This window comes from Rhinolophus ferrumequinum, chromosome 6 (assembly GCF_004115265.2).
Source record: "Rhinolophus ferrumequinum isolate MPI-CBG mRhiFer1 chromosome 6, mRhiFer1_v1.p, whole genome shotgun sequence".
In the NCBI taxonomy this organism is placed as follows: Eukaryota; Metazoa; Chordata; class Mammalia; order Chiroptera; family Rhinolophidae; genus Rhinolophus; species Rhinolophus ferrumequinum.
In genome coordinates, this window is record NC_046289.1 from 55,579,233 (window position 1) to 55,595,620 (window position 16,388).

The 16,388-nt window shown below is 38.8% G+C and overlaps 1 protein-coding gene across 8 annotated transcripts in view; it reads left to right on the forward strand.

The window, feature by feature from the left end:
* MYO5A (myosin VA) overlaps positions 1-16,388 on the forward strand; it is a 163,496-nt gene that overhangs the window by 42,384 nt on the left and 104,724 nt on the right. For all 8 annotated transcript variants that reach the window (XM_033107344.1, XM_033107342.1, XM_033107343.1 and 5 more), the window contains exons 2-3: positions 11,219-11,329; positions 14,298-14,469. In XM_033107344.1, the coding sequence (XP_032963235.1) occupies positions 11,219-11,329; positions 14,298-14,469 (283 nt within the window). The remainder of the gene's footprint in view (positions 1-11,218; positions 11,330-14,297; positions 14,470-16,388) is intronic.

A 16,388-nucleotide genomic window follows, 5' to 3' on the forward strand; every position in this document is an offset into this window, starting at 1 on the left:
TGCTCAAGGTCATACAATTGGCAAGTATTGGAGCCACTGGATCTGTCTGACTCCAGAGCCCGTGTTCTTAACCTTGACATTCAATTATATACTATTTGCTTTATTTTGTAACTGAGAACACTGAAATTCAGAGAGATTAAAAATAAGCTAGAATGAGTAAGAGGATGTGAGGCACTGTTAAAAAAAATTGACTCTTCAATCTGGGAGGATAATGAATGAACTTGTTATCTGGTGGAATCTCAGAAAGCTATAAAAAGCACATGAAGCGGGCAACATGGACTTATTCACCATATCAATAAGAACTCAGGAGCATCTCTTGAAGCTTCAAAGAAGTAATTACATGTCAAATAAAAGGAAGTGCTTTTTAAACAGTGGGTAGTAAACAGAAGAAGCCGATTATCCCACGTACAGATTGAAAATAAAATAAATTTGGAGCAGCTTTTCTGAAGGCTGTAAAGTGAGCTAGCAAAACAGAACCTATTTTGTATGAAGCACACTAAAATACCAATGAAATTGTCTGTAATGGAAGCTTAAATAACCAAGAAAATTAGGGAAGAATGAGTAAGAGGAAACTAACTCTATGTATAATAATTAAAAAATGAAAGCAATTTTAGGTGTGATAATTTTGAAATATTTTAAAATTTTAGTTTTTTATGTATTAAGAAGTACATAAACTCATGGTGTTTTTTGTTGTTGTTGTTGTTTTTTTAATGAGAAGCCACTATAGAAGGATAGAAGGAAATAATATCTTTCCTCAGTCATCACAGACAGAATGGCATTCTTAGTTCCAGGCATTCTTAAATCCATTTTGGTCTGCTAGAAAAGGATGTTGTGGTCAGTGTCAGGACACTAGCTTGACATCTGAGGAAAAAGCTGAGGCACAAGTTCTTTCAGAACCTCTGCTTGTTTGTACTGCATCAATCTTTCAAAATATTCTCTCAGCATATACATGGGAGTAACTCTTGCTCAAATGTCCTTTATTTCATGAACTATGAGATTTTTACAACCTAAAATAGAGTGACAGTTGATTTTGATTTTTCTGTTATAACCACCCCCAACCCGCCATTGTCCTATCAGATCTTATTGAGAACCCCCAACCAACCAATTCAAATGATCTTTATCAATTCAGTAATACCATTTAGCACCTAAGGCTGTCACAATTAAGGAGAGAAGAGTATACTCTTGGTCTTTCTAGAAGTTTGGAAATTGTTGAGTCAGAGTTTCATAGCCTCAATATCTAATTATTTCTGCTTCTTGGTTCTCTAGTAATTGTCTTACATGATCAAGGTGCAAGCATGACGAGCAGCTGTCTTGGGTCCAGCACCACTTCTGTTGTTCTCCTCTTCCTTCGGAGTAACTCTGGGGTCACCTGCCTCCTTGCTACTCATTGTGCCTTCAATATATCAAATGAACTCTGCAGCCTTATGTTATTAGCTTAACCTGTTGTATATGCATTTAAAAATATTAATGCTACAAAGTAGAAATTGTGGGTTTTGTTCAAACAGTTTTTATAAGGATTCTGTTGATCAAAAGTCTACCCAAGCCATGGTCAGAGGGATAGTTAGCACATCCGATGTAAACATGAATATGTTTTACTAACCTTGAGTTTCTTCATGTTTATCCATGTTCTGTTCATCATCCTTAAAGTAACCTCCTGTTGAGAAACGCTATTTCTTTGGGGCAAGCCAGGCTTGTATTTTTAAGCGTGGACGACCGAGGTACTGCTTTTCACTCATGCTTGTATTTGGTAGCTTAATTACATTATGTTCAGTTCTCTTCTTTGTCTTCTGCCATGACTGGCTTTCTGTTTTAGCATAGCATTCCTTCACATTTCAAGTCCATGGGAGCTCTGTGGCTCCTGAAGACTAATCCATTGAACTATCCACTCATTCAACAGACATCTCTTGAGCATCTACTGTGCTAAGCACTGGGCCAGGTGTGGGGGTTATGCCAATGGCTAAATCAGATCTTGTCCTCAAGATGTCACAGTCTAGTTAAAGAGTTAGGCCTGTGAGCGGATAATACTAATGGAATGTGGCATGTGAATAGAGAGAAAAACCAGGTATTATGGAAGATGCAAACAGGAGCCCCTACCGAAACTTGGGGGTCAAGGAAGGCTTCCTGGAGGTTTTAACACTAGACTGAGTTGTTCAATAAGTTGTTTTATTTTTTAAATTCTGCTTTATTCAAGAAAGGTTATACCTTTCTTTTAGACAAAAGTTTAAAAGGTAGAAAAAAAGAGAAGGCAAAAAATGCAGAGACAAAATAGAGTCAGAGAAGTGGCTAAGCAAATGTGTCCAATGATGATCTGTTGTATTCACTCAATTCTGACAAGCACATTAGGAATGCATCTTTTATCATTGGTGGTATCTTAGATTTGATGAAATAGGACATTCATTTATTCAGCAGGTAGTTGTTGGGCACCAGTTATAGATCAGACACTATGTTTAGCCCTAGGCATCAGTTTTGAGCAAGATAGGCTTAAGTCTTTGTCCTCATGGCCTTTACAGTAAGAAAAGTACAGCATTATGTGAGAAAGCGTAACAGAGGGGCTTTATTTACATGGACAGCTCAGGGAGGATCTTTCCAAGTAACAGATATTCAAAGCTGAGATGTGAAAGGTAAGTGGAAGTAGTAATACTACCAGTGAGGCTACGGATTCTAGGCCAAGAGAAAGTATGAGAGAGGTCTTGAGGTTCGAGGTAGCATGGATTGTTTCAGTAGTCTAAGGAAAACCAGTGCAGACGGCCCGTAGTGGGATGGAGATAGGGGCTAAGCAGCAGGGGAAGTGGGCAATGTCGTGCGATGAGGCTGGGCGTGCGAGACTTTCTGGAGGCAGATGCCAAGTGATGCAAGGCTCTGGGAGGTTATGTGAATGTTTGATTTCAAGTTACTAAGGGTTTTAAGCAAGGGGAAAACATCATCAGATTTTTTTTTGCCCATTTCTAAAAGCACGTTCCGGCTGCTGAATGGAGAATGAGGGAGGAAACTTGATATAGAGCTATTTCAAGCATCAAGGTGACAGGTGATGGTGTTAGGATTTGGGGGGTGGCCATGCAGGTTGAGAGAGGTGGACCAAAGTTGCCATATATTGGAGGTAGGACTTAGTGATGCATTTGATAGGAGTCCAGGAGAGAATGGAGCTCATGATCATTCTCCCAAGTTTTCTCCCAAGAGCTGGGTCGAGTATGCCTATTACTGACATGGGGTTACTGCTGGAAGGGCAGATTTCAAAGGCAGTGGAAGGAGAGTTCTGTTTGGGACTTAAATTTAAGATGTGTACGAGACAGCTAAATAGAGGTCTTAGATAGTTATGTGAGTCTGTGGGTCTGGAGTTGAATAAAAAGGTCTGGGCCAGAGAGAAACTTGAGAAAAAATGGTATTTAAACTCCTGAGGGTGGGATACAGTGTTGATTTAAAAATCACAATAGTGATCTCTAATCATAATGATAATGTTAATATTAACAAGGATGGCTAATATGTATTGTCTGCCTTCTATGTGCTAAGCACTGTTCTGAGGACTTTATGTATATTAACTAATTTCATCCACATACAAACTCAATGTTGTAGATATTATTATTACTCTCATTGTAGATGAGGTGCAGGAAATCCACAGAGCAGGCAAACAACAAAGCCCAGACATTCTATTCCTAAAGCCTGAACTCTTAATATTACATTAGAAGAGAGAAGGCAATTCCAACATTTAGAGGTCGGATAGAGAAGGTGGACCTGGCACAAGGAACAGAAAAGGAGTGATTTGAGGGGTAAGAGGGAACCGTGAGAATGGAGTGTCTCAGAAGCCAAGGAGAGTATTCCAGATAGGTTGTTAAGGTCAGTGATCAAATGCTGCTGAAAAGGTGGGCTCTGAAAGGACACGTAGGCATTAAATGGGCGACGGGGATGGGGAAAGGGTGTGCCAGGCTTGGGGAGAATGTGAGTAAGAGAGGGAGATAAGGAGGAACCAGTTGTTATTTGCAGTTGTTAGAGAGCCAAGTGCAAGCCACGAATGGTGAGAGATGAGACTGGAAAAATTGGCAGGGGCCAGATCACGAGAGACCTGTAATGTGCCCTAAGTTTGGACCAGGCCATGATCTCAGCCAGAACTGTCTGTCCCCAAAGTTGGGAGCAAAACAAAGGGAGCCACCTGTTACAAACGAGAGGAACCACGTACTGGTGCTTGCTTATCTATGTTGTCTCATATAATGTATATATTCTCTGATTTCTTCAAAATGTATGATGTTGAGACATTTTATTTCAGATTTAAAAATTATCCATAATTTCCTTAACACCAAATCATTTATCAGCGTGTTAGGTATTCTGCACCAGAGGAAGGTATCTATAGCAGAAGTCTGGACATATTTAACATGACCCTTTTTAATACTTCTCTCTAAACTCCTCGATGGAATATGTGTTGAAAATGGTGGGAAAGAGTGAGTTGTTTTCTTAATTGGGCAACTTTGGTCACAATCAGAAGAAAGTGATTCTTTGGGACTATGTTTGTTTTATTCTTCCTTAGACGATACATCCTAAGCGTTTTGAAGTCAGAGATTGTCCTGAGTTTGAATCCTGCTTCTGTCATTTATTAGCTGAGTGACTTTGGGGCCAGTTGTTTAACCTCTCTTAGATTGTTTGGTGAGTGAGGGACTTCTTTAGTAATAACAATTATAAAGAATATTGCAAAATTAAGGAAAGGAAAGTTAGGAGCATTCTCCATCCCAATCAAACAAAAAGCTTTGTGATGAAAATGATCAACATGATTCCTTTTTTTGGTGGTGATTCTGTTTTACTTTTGATTATTTTATTTACTTAGAATTTTGTAATTTATCCTCAAGTACCCACTAGCTAATTGTAGATGGAAATAGTAATTTTTCTTGCTGTGCATATTAAGGCTGTGCCTATAAAGTGAGACCTAGTTCCAAAAATAATCTATAGGAATATTACAGAACTGCAGTATCTAAAAATATTCATTACAAAGCTCTGCCATCTCACATAAAATTCTAGAGAAATAAGGTTATTTAAGTTTTGCTCCTTGATGGTGACAAAACATAAAGTTTTTCATGAATTTAAAATAATTTTAGTGTCTGCTGGAAGCTGACTTGAACTTTACTTTTAAATCATGTGCATGCGGGGTAACTTCAAGAGTTACAAAGAAATTAAAAATCTTAAATTTACCCTATCACTTTGTTTGTTTATAGAAGTAAATGAACCCGAAATCATTCCTTTATTAAAATTTTAGTCCTTGGCACCCTCAGATTATTTTTTGCTGTGATTCCCTAAGCCCGTTTCTGTGGTCAGAGCCAATTGGAACACTGCAGGATGGATGTCAGGCTGATTACGGTGGCTTTGACACATTGTCTTAGATGAGACATTTTTAAGTCTCACCTAATGACACCGACCAGTGAAATAGCTGTGTTCATTATGATACCAAGAGGAACATTTTTGGAGTGGGGGAAGGGAGTTTCTTCTTCGTGAAATCTGCTGTTTTAACGAGGGGGAAGTGTGGTAGAGTGGAGAGAGTATTTGGCTTTTAGAGTAGCCATAGATTTAACCCCAGTTCTACCATTTTTAAGGTCGAAGCCTCAATATCTGTGAAAATGGGTTAGTAATAGGGCTATGGTAATGATTGAGTGGAATTATATATATAAACTCCCTAGGCCTCTACTGACACAGAGAAAGTGCTCAGTAAATGTTAGCTCTCATTCCCCACAACCTTTGTCAAGTTCCATGAGGCAGGTTGGTGTTTGTCATTTTGCTCAGCAGTAGCATGCAGCAGGGGCATAAGACACTTCCACTCTTCACCATCCCTACCCAGAATGCACCGTGTGTTCACCCCATCCCTTCTTTTCTCTTTGCTCCCATTTTAGTGTGATCCCTTACTCTGCTCTGACTCCCTGACTTCCTTTCTTTCCATCTATTCCCCCCTTTGCTGCTCCAGTTGATGACTGGTGAGGGATGGTCACAACACTTTGGCCTTTGAAGCAAGGCATTCTGGTGGGGTTGGGAGTGGGGCTCTCTGTTCTAGAAGTGAGAGATAATAACACATGAATCATGAAGGGATTGAAGTATGGTTTGTGTGTGGGGGAGAGGAAAGGATGTTTTGTTACTTGCTCTACCCACTAAGTTCCTGTCTCTTTTTCTTTCTGTCATACCAAGATTTCCAACATAACTTAACGGTCTAATGTTGCTTATATCTTTCTCTATTTCTAGGGATTATAGACCCTTTCAGAAGATTCTGAGAGCCTCTTGCCAATACTGCTTTTAGTCTGCCCCCTTAGAGTGTAATAACTGAGGCCAAGAATATTCATATAAAAAAACTTCATTAAGAAATTATTCTAGGCAGGCCCTCTACTAAGTGCTGAGGAGACAAAGATGAAGAAGGTGCACCCCCTCTCAAAGAGCTCACCGTCTCGGGAGGGGGATAGGTACACCAAGTCATCATTCAGTGGGATAAGGATTCTAGTGGAAGATTATCGGAGGTAATGGGGACACTGAGGATGGAGCGCCAAATGATGATGGTAAGTCAGGAAAGCCTTCTCAGGGGAGCTGGTACTTTTTCACCGGTATGAAGGATAGATAGGAGTCTGCTGGCTGGCAAAACAGAGGGATTGTGTTTCAGATGGAGGAAATAGCTAAACCAAAGGCACACAAGTGTGAGACAGCAGGGCTTTTTCAGGGTACAGCAAACCCATAGTTTGGTAGGACTGGAGAATAATAGTGGTGAGTAAACATGGATGGAAGAATGCAATGTTTAAGAACATATTCCATTGAGGAGTTTCAATATGAGTAATGTTCTATTTCTGAGCCTAAGTGGTGGGTACATGGGAGTTGATTACATCATTCTTTCATTCAACAAATTGTGTGTGTGTGTGTGTGCATGTAAAAATTCTGGAAAGCCCATTATGTGCTTTAGAGTAGTAGTTTCTGAATTTTTTATGTCAAAAACATACCAGGAGGGTTATTTGAATTACTTAGTAACCACGTGGAGTACCAGTGTTAATGTCAGGATTCGGAGGAGGAGGGATTGGTGATTCAGGATTTCTCTCCTGCTTCAGTTTGTAGCTTAGAGGGATAGTTTATATTATAGGCTTGTTTGAATTGTCACATAAAACATTCATTTTTGCGAATATTCACAATGAGATATCAAAAAAACAACCCAAGGCGGATTCCATGTTGCCACGCTGCTTGTGTTGTAATGGGGGAGCTAGGGAAGATGTGCACATGTGCTGTATGTAAAGCAAGTAATGAATGCGGGAGTTTGGGGAAGGAGCGAGAAGCCCAGGGGTCCGTAGTGTGGGACTCGGGGACTGCTCACTTATTCCTTAAGTGTTGTCAGTCTTGTTCTCGAAGCGCCTGAAACATCAGAAACATCTGCTCTCGGTGCCCACATCTCAGCACACCTGGACTGACAACATTCAAGTTACCAAAACTTCCAGTGAGTTGTCAGCACTAATCACGGACCTCTTGAGTGTTGTCACTGTGGTAGGACACAAAAAGAAAGATAACTGGTGTCTCCTTAAGGGCACAGGGATGGGTGTACCCGCTGGGCGGGCAGGTCTGAGGCCCTGAGAGCCTGAGCCGGCACTATTTAGTGCCCCTTTCTGGCGAGTACTAGTGCAAGCAGGTCCCGCGAACCTGCCTTTCCGGTGCTCATCCATTAGACTCTGTCAGAATTACCTCATCTCGGCCCGCAGACCTCATTCATTACATTGTATTGCAGAACAATAGATGGTTTTTATTTTCCTTGCAAGCTATAATATTATGTAACTTAAATCTGTGCAAGCATTATTCTCTCAGGTTTTGACTTGTAAAATTAAGCCCATCTTCATTTTGTCCCTACTGTCTTTCTAATCAGATCTTCCTTTGAATTGTCACAAATCTTTGATACGTGTTTACATTTTAATGTTATCTACTTTAAGCCGTTTTCCTTTTTTCTTCATCTCCCACAGTTAGTTAGTTAGTTAGTTAATTAGTTAGTTAGTTAGTTTGTTTTTTGGCTTTAGTGACACCTCATATCCCAAATCTTTGTTTTCCCTTCTCCTACCACTTCCTACATCCGTGTTTACTCTTTCATTGCTACTACTTCAGGAATCTCTCTTCTCTCTGACTTCTCCCACTTCTCAACTGTGCTTTGTGGCTTCAGGAAAATCCTGGGGTAGGCCTGTGAAGTTTGCCTTTGCCACCTCTCATCCCAGTGCTCCCATTTTCCCCCTTCCCTTGCCCTACCACTTCTTAAATAAAATCAACACAAATGTGCTGCCCACCAACTGTGGGCAAGGCACTTGACCAACCTTAGAGAGGTTTCAGATGGGTTAAGGATATACAGCCTAGTGTGGGAGGTCAATAGACCCATAAATAACTCATGCAAGGTCTGAGGTATCATGAGTGAGATATTTGAGGTGCTCACAAGATAACGAGGGACAAAACTGGAGCAGTGTGAAAGGAAAAGGGAATAAGGAGCATTGCTTGAAAGCCCACCCTCCATCAGCTAAGAGTGAGTTATGTGACCTCCGACCTTCCATTGTCTTGCTGGAAGTTGTGTCCAGTCTTGCTGGAAGTTGTGTCCAGTCTGATTCACTTTGGCCAGGGCTATCGTTTGCTAACTGCTTCTGTTTCACCAGGAAGCCTCAGAGCAGACTTATGGGTATGTGTGTCCACCCCTGTTTCTGATTCCTGCCTGACTCTTGCTTCCATGTCCCATTTCTAGATTTCCCATGTGATCTTAGGGCCTTGTCTTTCTTCCCGCACTCTTTGCACTGGATATGGCTAGACTAGTTTAGTCCTATTTCCAGGACTGCCAAGTATATTTTCATAGGGAGCCTAGGAGAAGAGTGGAAAGAAGCGTTGGAAGTGACAGAGGCAATAGGAATGGACATTGTCAGGTTGAGATTCTCCCGGGTTTCAGCAACTAAGGTATATATACCTCCCAAATTGACCCAGTTCTGGTAGAGTTGTTTCTGCAGTCACCATTAAAAATGGAAAGGAACCATAAAAAGACAATGGTAGGAATAGACTGATTTCTGACCTATTTCTCCTTGGATACTTTACCAAGAAACAAAGTTAGGATAAAGGGGAAGTTGGTTAACAGGGTGATGTTTGATATTTAACTATCTTTTCTCTGCCGAGTGTCAGGGCCTTAACCTCCCTCTGCTATCTGTTGCTAACACCCAGCTTTTGGGAATCTAGTGTTTGGCAAAGTATCTGCTCATTCCTGTGTCTAAATATTTGTGAAAATCAGAGCTGTTGACAAAGAACATAAAGGCGCCTCTCTCTAGATTTAGTTAAAATCTCCTCTTGTTTAGAGCAGGTCAGGCATGCTTCTACACACTCACTTGGACCCATTTCGCTTTTTTGTGCTTTCGTTGGTCAGGATAGTAGGTCATTTCATGACTCTGAATCTCACATATTACATATTTTGTCTACAGCCAGTAAATTTTTCCAGAGAAAGTTACAGAAATACTGGCTTTCTAAAGTGAGCTTCAGGGTGGGAGCAGTTGGTACACAGAAATGTTTATTGAGTGAGTAAGATTTTAGTAATGTGTACAGATATCACAGTGTATGGACTGCGTCACTGGGGAGATAGTTATCAAACAAATTTCAGTAACATATTTGACGTAGAACATTAGCAATCACTTCTTACGGATAAAACACTTAGTAACAATTATGCTTATGTATGGGTTTATGCTTTTCATGAGGTTTCTATGTGTACGAGCCCTTGGGCTAAACTAGATGTGTACCGCTGTCATCCTCATTTTACAGATTCTTGAAATACAGGCTAAATGGCCAATATGGTAGTCCTGGCATTAGAACCCATAACCGAGTTCAGTATTCTTTCCTCTGCCAACTGCTGGGACAAAAAGTTTACATGAGTCTATGATAATAAGAGAAAAATAAAGCAATGGGTGAGTTTGTTTTACCATACTATTTAATTCAATTTAAGGAGATGCCTTTTATTCTGAGATTCTTTCAACAAATACTAAGTGCCGAGCTGTGTACCAGGTACACAGGCACTGTATACTGTATTGAGCAAGACAGATATGGAGCTTATGTTCTAATGAAGGAAGAGAAATAATAAATAAGTAAACAAGCAATAACATAACAGTAAATAAGTTCAGGTAGTAATAAGAGCTCGGAAGAAAAGGAAGTTGAGAAAGGCCAGTGGTGGTGGTATTTTCATATGTGATATATTCCTGAAAATGGGCATTGAGGTTTAAGTGTACCTGTGGTTTAAAGGGAGACTCATTCCTGAGGAATCTAAGAAGTCATAAAACATCTCTTCAACATGGTGTTTGGAGTGTTCATTCATGTTAATATATTTTGTTATTTTTCTTCAACATTGACTGGAAGTCCAAAATTGGCTTAAGACCAGAGTGTCTAGTTGAGGCTAAACATTTGCTGCTTCAGGAACCCTTGGTGGTTACCATACTTCTTTCATGATATTGAAGCTACAAGAACTAACTTTATTGCTGACCAAATATACCATTTTTACTCATCTTTATAAAATAATGAGGCAAAGTACTAGACAATAATACTTTCTCAATTTTCTTTTATTAGCAACAGAACTACCTTTAAAGAAAATTCCAGATGCCTAGTGTGTAAACCAGCTGTGAAGCCACATGCTTGCTTTCCTCTTCTCCACACCATAATCGCCCCTGAGGAACACCTGAGAAATCACTAAGGCTTGCAGAGCATAGAATGAAAAACCACAATAAAAAATTCAGATTGTAAATCCTTCCATGAAAGGATAGCTGTGCTACTGAAACTGGCAGAGCTGCCACACCAGTAATTCAAAACCATGTTTTGAAATCCATGAAAGTCCACATTTATATGCACATTTAACCTCATTTACATTTTCAGGTAGCATTTACTGTATAAAGCAAAGTCATACTTTCACTGTAGCTATTTCTTCCTCATACTTTTCCCCAGTTTTATTGTGATATAGTTGACATACAACACTGTCTAAGTTTAAGGTGATTTGACTTGCATATATTGTGACATTATTACACAATACAGAGCATACTTTTTATATAATGTGGGCATGACGGTACTACTTCTCGGGCTAAAATTTTTCACCTACTAATTTAAAAATTAAATTTCATATTGGCCAAGGTTTATTTTTCATAAATTATTTCATTACAAATAAATCCATGATATGTTTTATATATCATTAAAAAGTAATTGGTTTGCTCATTTAAAATTTTTTTTTCTTCTCATCTTCTAGTTTGCCAGAGTTTGGATACCTGATCCTGAAGAAGTTTGGAAGTCAGCAGAGCTGCTCAAAGATTATAAACCAGGAGATAAAGTCCTTTTGCTTCACCTTGAGGAAGGAAAGGTAAAAGTTTTGCTTTTATTTGTTATCATTAGCATAAAGTGAAGGGAATTCAAAATGGTAACTTTGCTGTGACGTAATTGACTTCAGTTGGAGGTTAATATTTGTACTTACTGACAGATAAAAATGGCAAAAATCCATGAATTTATTATGATTAGGTTTAGATTCACATCTAATCCTCCCAGATATGCCTGTTTATGTGTATTTTGTTTAGGCTACCAAGAATGTTTTCATATTAACTAAGAAAACATTCAAGAAGCTAGTCTGAGATTTGATATTTGCTGGAACTAATCACTTGAGAAATATTTACTGAGAAGTTATCATATATAAGCACTTGGTTAATGACCAGAAAAGCTGCAAGTAAGTTGTGTCTCTGTACTTTCCTGTTTGCATTCACTGCACGAGTGGACTTGGCTTAGTTCCGCCGATTTTAATCTCTACCCTGCATTTGACAGGGCATGTCACACTTTTTTCTTAAAAACCTCTGTGACATTAATTTCCTTTAAACAACTTAGTCTAGCTAGGGAAACTAGATATAAATACATGAAACATTAAATAAAATATAGAATATAAAGAGTAGTTCAACACTGCTAAGGTGTCAAAGGTAAGTTTCTGATTAACTACCAAATGAGTAATAGTATCCTGACATTTCACATGTATTGAACACTTACTACGTGCCAGGCATAATTCTAAGTGCTTTGTTTGCTATAACTCCTCTTGGAGGGAAATTCATTGTGGGCTGCTTTGTCAGGGTACGCTTCAATGAGGAGGAAGGATTTTGACTGGGTCTAAAAATGTAGATAGAATTTGGATTGAAAAAGAGAAAGGGGGTAGACCCTATGAGGGTTGTATTTTGGAGATCATGAGTGTAACAAGTTGACTGGAGCAGAGATTTAGAAAGGTTTGTATTCCAGTTCGAGGCTTGCATGTTAAGGTACCTGCTGTATTTCCACTGTAAGAGGTGGCAAAAAGTATGCTTTCTGACATCAGAGTCAGGTAAGAGAAATAGATGTATTTATGAAAGTGTGACCCATGATATAATAAATATAAACAAGAAACAAAAATAGAACAGAGTGAGGGTCGGCCGGATGGCTCGGTTGGTTAGAGCGCGAGCTCTCAACAACAAGGTTGCCGGTTCAATTCCCGCATGGGATGGTGGGCTGCGCCCCCTGCAACTAAAGATTGAAAATGGTGACTGGACTTGTAGCTGAGCTGCACCCTCCACAACTAGATTGAAGGACAACGACTTGGAGCTGATGGGCCCTGGAGGAACACACTGTCCCCCAATATTCCCCAATAAAATTAAAAAAAAAAAAGGAGAAGGGAGTGGGGAGTGGTCAGGGGGCTGGTGAAGGTGAGGAGTCTGGGATTCATTCTCTGAAAAATGAGTACCCAAGGGGGAGTGAATTTCAGGGATCCAGAAAAGCATGGTGTGTTTCAGGAACTACACAAGTTCCACAAGTTCCATGTTGTTGGGGTGTAAAGTGGCCAGTACAGGACCACAGAGGGCCTGGTAGCCATGCTACAACTCTTGGACTCCAACTGGTATGCTACAGGGAGTGATTATAGTGTTTATAAACAGAGGAAAGGTACTAGTTTTGTGTTTTAGAAAGGACTCATTGGTGGCCTCCCGATGGAGGATGAATTTCAGGACAGCAACACAGAGACAAGGAGATTAGTTGGGAAGAAGGTAGGGAAGAATTAGGCAAGATCAGAAGGGCCTTGAATGCCAAACTAGGGAATTAATTTATTCAACACATATTGATCATCTCCTCTGTGTTAGGTACACGTTTGACACTTTGTCCTGTATTTTCTTAAGTTAATTCTCACAGCAACCCTTGGGGTTCGTAGGTGGTATTAGAACTGTTTTCCCAATAAGGAAACCAAGGCTCAGAGACATTAAGTAGTTCTGCCTGAGATCACACAACCAGAAGTGGCTTTTGTGTCTTGCAGGGGCCAATGCAAGGACCAGTCAGCTTTAGGGAAAGACATTGTACCCTAGTAAACAGGCAGAGAGAGGTAGAGGGGCAGATTGTAAAATTTCTCCCATTTTGCATAGTTCATTTAGACCAGATTTAATATTGGACCTCTATCTCTTCAGTATTAACAAAAGTAGCTTTTTACAAAACCTGCTTATCCCTCCCTACAATTAAATTGCATTTTTTTCCTTTTCACTTGTATGTTATTTGCCCTTAATATGTAGTTGTTTGACACTTCCATGCTTGGTTTTGCTATAAAGCCGTATTCCCTTGGCTTAAAAGTGAATAGTCCTTCTTAACTTTTGGGGGCAAGCACTTCACTAAAAATCAAATGAAAACTGTGGACTGTCTTTCAAAAAAAGTACACATATGTGTATATATTGACAAATATATACACATATACCTAATATCAGGGGATTCTTGGACCTCTTGGGGTGTAGGGGTTCCCAAGTATATACCATGAGCCACGCATTGATTGCCTCATTTAATTTTTACCACACCCCCGTGAGCTGTTTTTATTATTCTCTTTTTACAAATGAAGGATTTAGGTTAAATAACACCTAAAATTACAAAAGAAGTTGAGTACCAGTTTTAGGATTTAAACCCAGGTAGATCTGACTCTAGAACCAAAGTCTTGACCACTCTGTTTTACTACCTTTCACTTATCACTGCTGAAGAGAAAAAAAGAAAAAACTTAAATGAAAATTAGAAACTTCTGGTCCAGTAACTAGGTAAAAAAAGTCTCGACTATGACTGCTCAAACTATTAATATATTGGCAAAAATTATTAATATGAGTTAATACATCTATTGAAAAAGAAGACTCCTGATTTTTTGCCATTTCCATCAGTTTATGTGCTTTTGGAAGATGCCCAGGAAAAGAATGTTTAATAACTACGAAGCAAATCAGAAATAGGAAATAAGCAAAATGCATGGGCCTGCTTCATGTTTATTGCCCTGATTTATCCATATGTTGTATCTTGTGCATTTGCAGGATTTGGAATATCGTCTAGATCCAAAGACCAAGGAACTGCCTCACTTAAGAAACCCTGACATCCTTGTGGGTGAAAATGACCTCACAGCCCTCAGCTATCTTCATGAGCCAGCTGTGCTCCACAATCTCAAAGTCCGCTTTATTGATTCCAAACTCATTTATACATATTGTGGTAAGTGTGCCTTGCTGTCTGAGTGGACTGCGAACTCTTTCCTCTAAGGGACATAGCCTTGGAAATATTGTGCATGGGGAATGAAGACTGTGGTTGGATTTTCTCTTAGAGACAAATTCACTTCAGAGTTATCAAAAGGATTTACCAGTGTTCATTAGCTAGTTGCATTTTATGCTAAATAAGCTCTTTTGTGAATTTACATAATTTTCTCAAAATGAAAAGAACCGGGCCCCATCTTTTGGATGTTTTCCCCCCACAGAAGTCAAATGACAAATTCAATGCCAATTTCCAGTTGTTGTTTTTTTATTTCTCACAAAAACTGTTACATGAAGAGTCAATGTCCAAAGACTTACCCTTGGGGCTGGTTTGAGAAATTTAGTGTTCTCTTTTTCTCAATTGCTTAGAAATGCAGGACTGACTTGACTCATAGTAACTATTCTAGCTTGATCTGCTTGCCTGGGCCCCTGCTTTTTGCAGTATTAGCTGCCTGGGATCCAGCTCAGGTTTCTTTTTCTCTCTCTTAGAAATTAAGCAGGCACATGTGTGTACATTTGGGTTCTTTTCCCTCTTTCCTTCTTTTTTCTCTCTTTCTCTGTTTTCTTCTTATCCTTCATTTTCTCTCTCATTTCCGGCTCTTTTTTCTCTACTGACTTCTTATCTTTCTTTCACTAATCGTTCTCTGAAACTCAGATTTGAGATTTCCGTTTGTTTCCTTCTAAGTTTATTTGCTTGGTATACCCACCTGAGTGCTAGCTGTCATTTCTTCTTTACTCTCCTGTTTTGGACAGAGACAGGTATCTTTTCTTCTTCAAAGAATTTATATATTCTTCTTCAAAGAATTTTATATCCTTGATAGTAAATATTTTTCTTCCCTATCTATTAACTAAATAGTTCTTTTTCTCAATTTTCCTTTTTGTTTAATTTATTTTTTGCTTGCACATCCGTTACCTTCTTGGTAAAGCCTCCCTTGCCCCCACCTCCCATCTAAATCATAAACCTCTTGTCATCTTCTTAGTCTCTATCTCTCTTCTCTGTTTTATTTTTTCCCTTTTTCCTTACTACTGTTTACCCTATAATATATATATTTTCTTATTAATTGTTTGAATTTCCTACTAGAATATAATAAGGTCCATGAGGATAAAGATTTGTCTGTTTTGGTTACTGTTGTGCAAACATAGCACTTCTACTTGAAACATAGTTGGAAATGAAAAAATATTTGTTGAATGAATGACTTCAATAAGTTAATATATACCTACTGTAAAATTTAAGGAAATACAAAAAACCGTATAAAAAGGAAAAGAATTACATGTAACTACATATAATTCATCACTGAAAAATAACATGTCATGTTGACTTACATCCTATATGTATGTGTATGTGAGAGAGTATAAATAGATATAAAATTGGAATCAGTCTTTATATAATTTTGTGTCATATTTATTTAATATTCATTTAATATTCATTTAAATGACATTTAATATTCTTTGCAAACGTGATTTGTGGTGGTAGCAAAATAGTCTGTTATCTGGATGTAACAGAATATATTTAAGCACTCCTTATTATGTATTTTTTATTTGTTTTATTTTTCACTGTTATGAATAACATTGTGATAAACATCTTTATTGAAAAATAAGACCCTTTGCATGATTATTTCATTTGCATAAATTTCGAGAAGTGCAATTTTTTATTTTTTTTTATTTTATTGAGGAACAGTGTGTTTCTCCAAAGCCCATCAGCTCCAAGAGGGCACAAATCAGCTCCAAGTCCAGTTGCCTGTTTTCAATTTTAGTTGCAGGGGGTGCAGCCCATCATCTCATGCGGGAATTGAACCGACAACCTTGTTCTTGAGAGCTTGCGCTCTAAACAACTGAACCATCCAGCCACCCGTAGAAGTGGAATTTTTAAATATTGTGAAAATA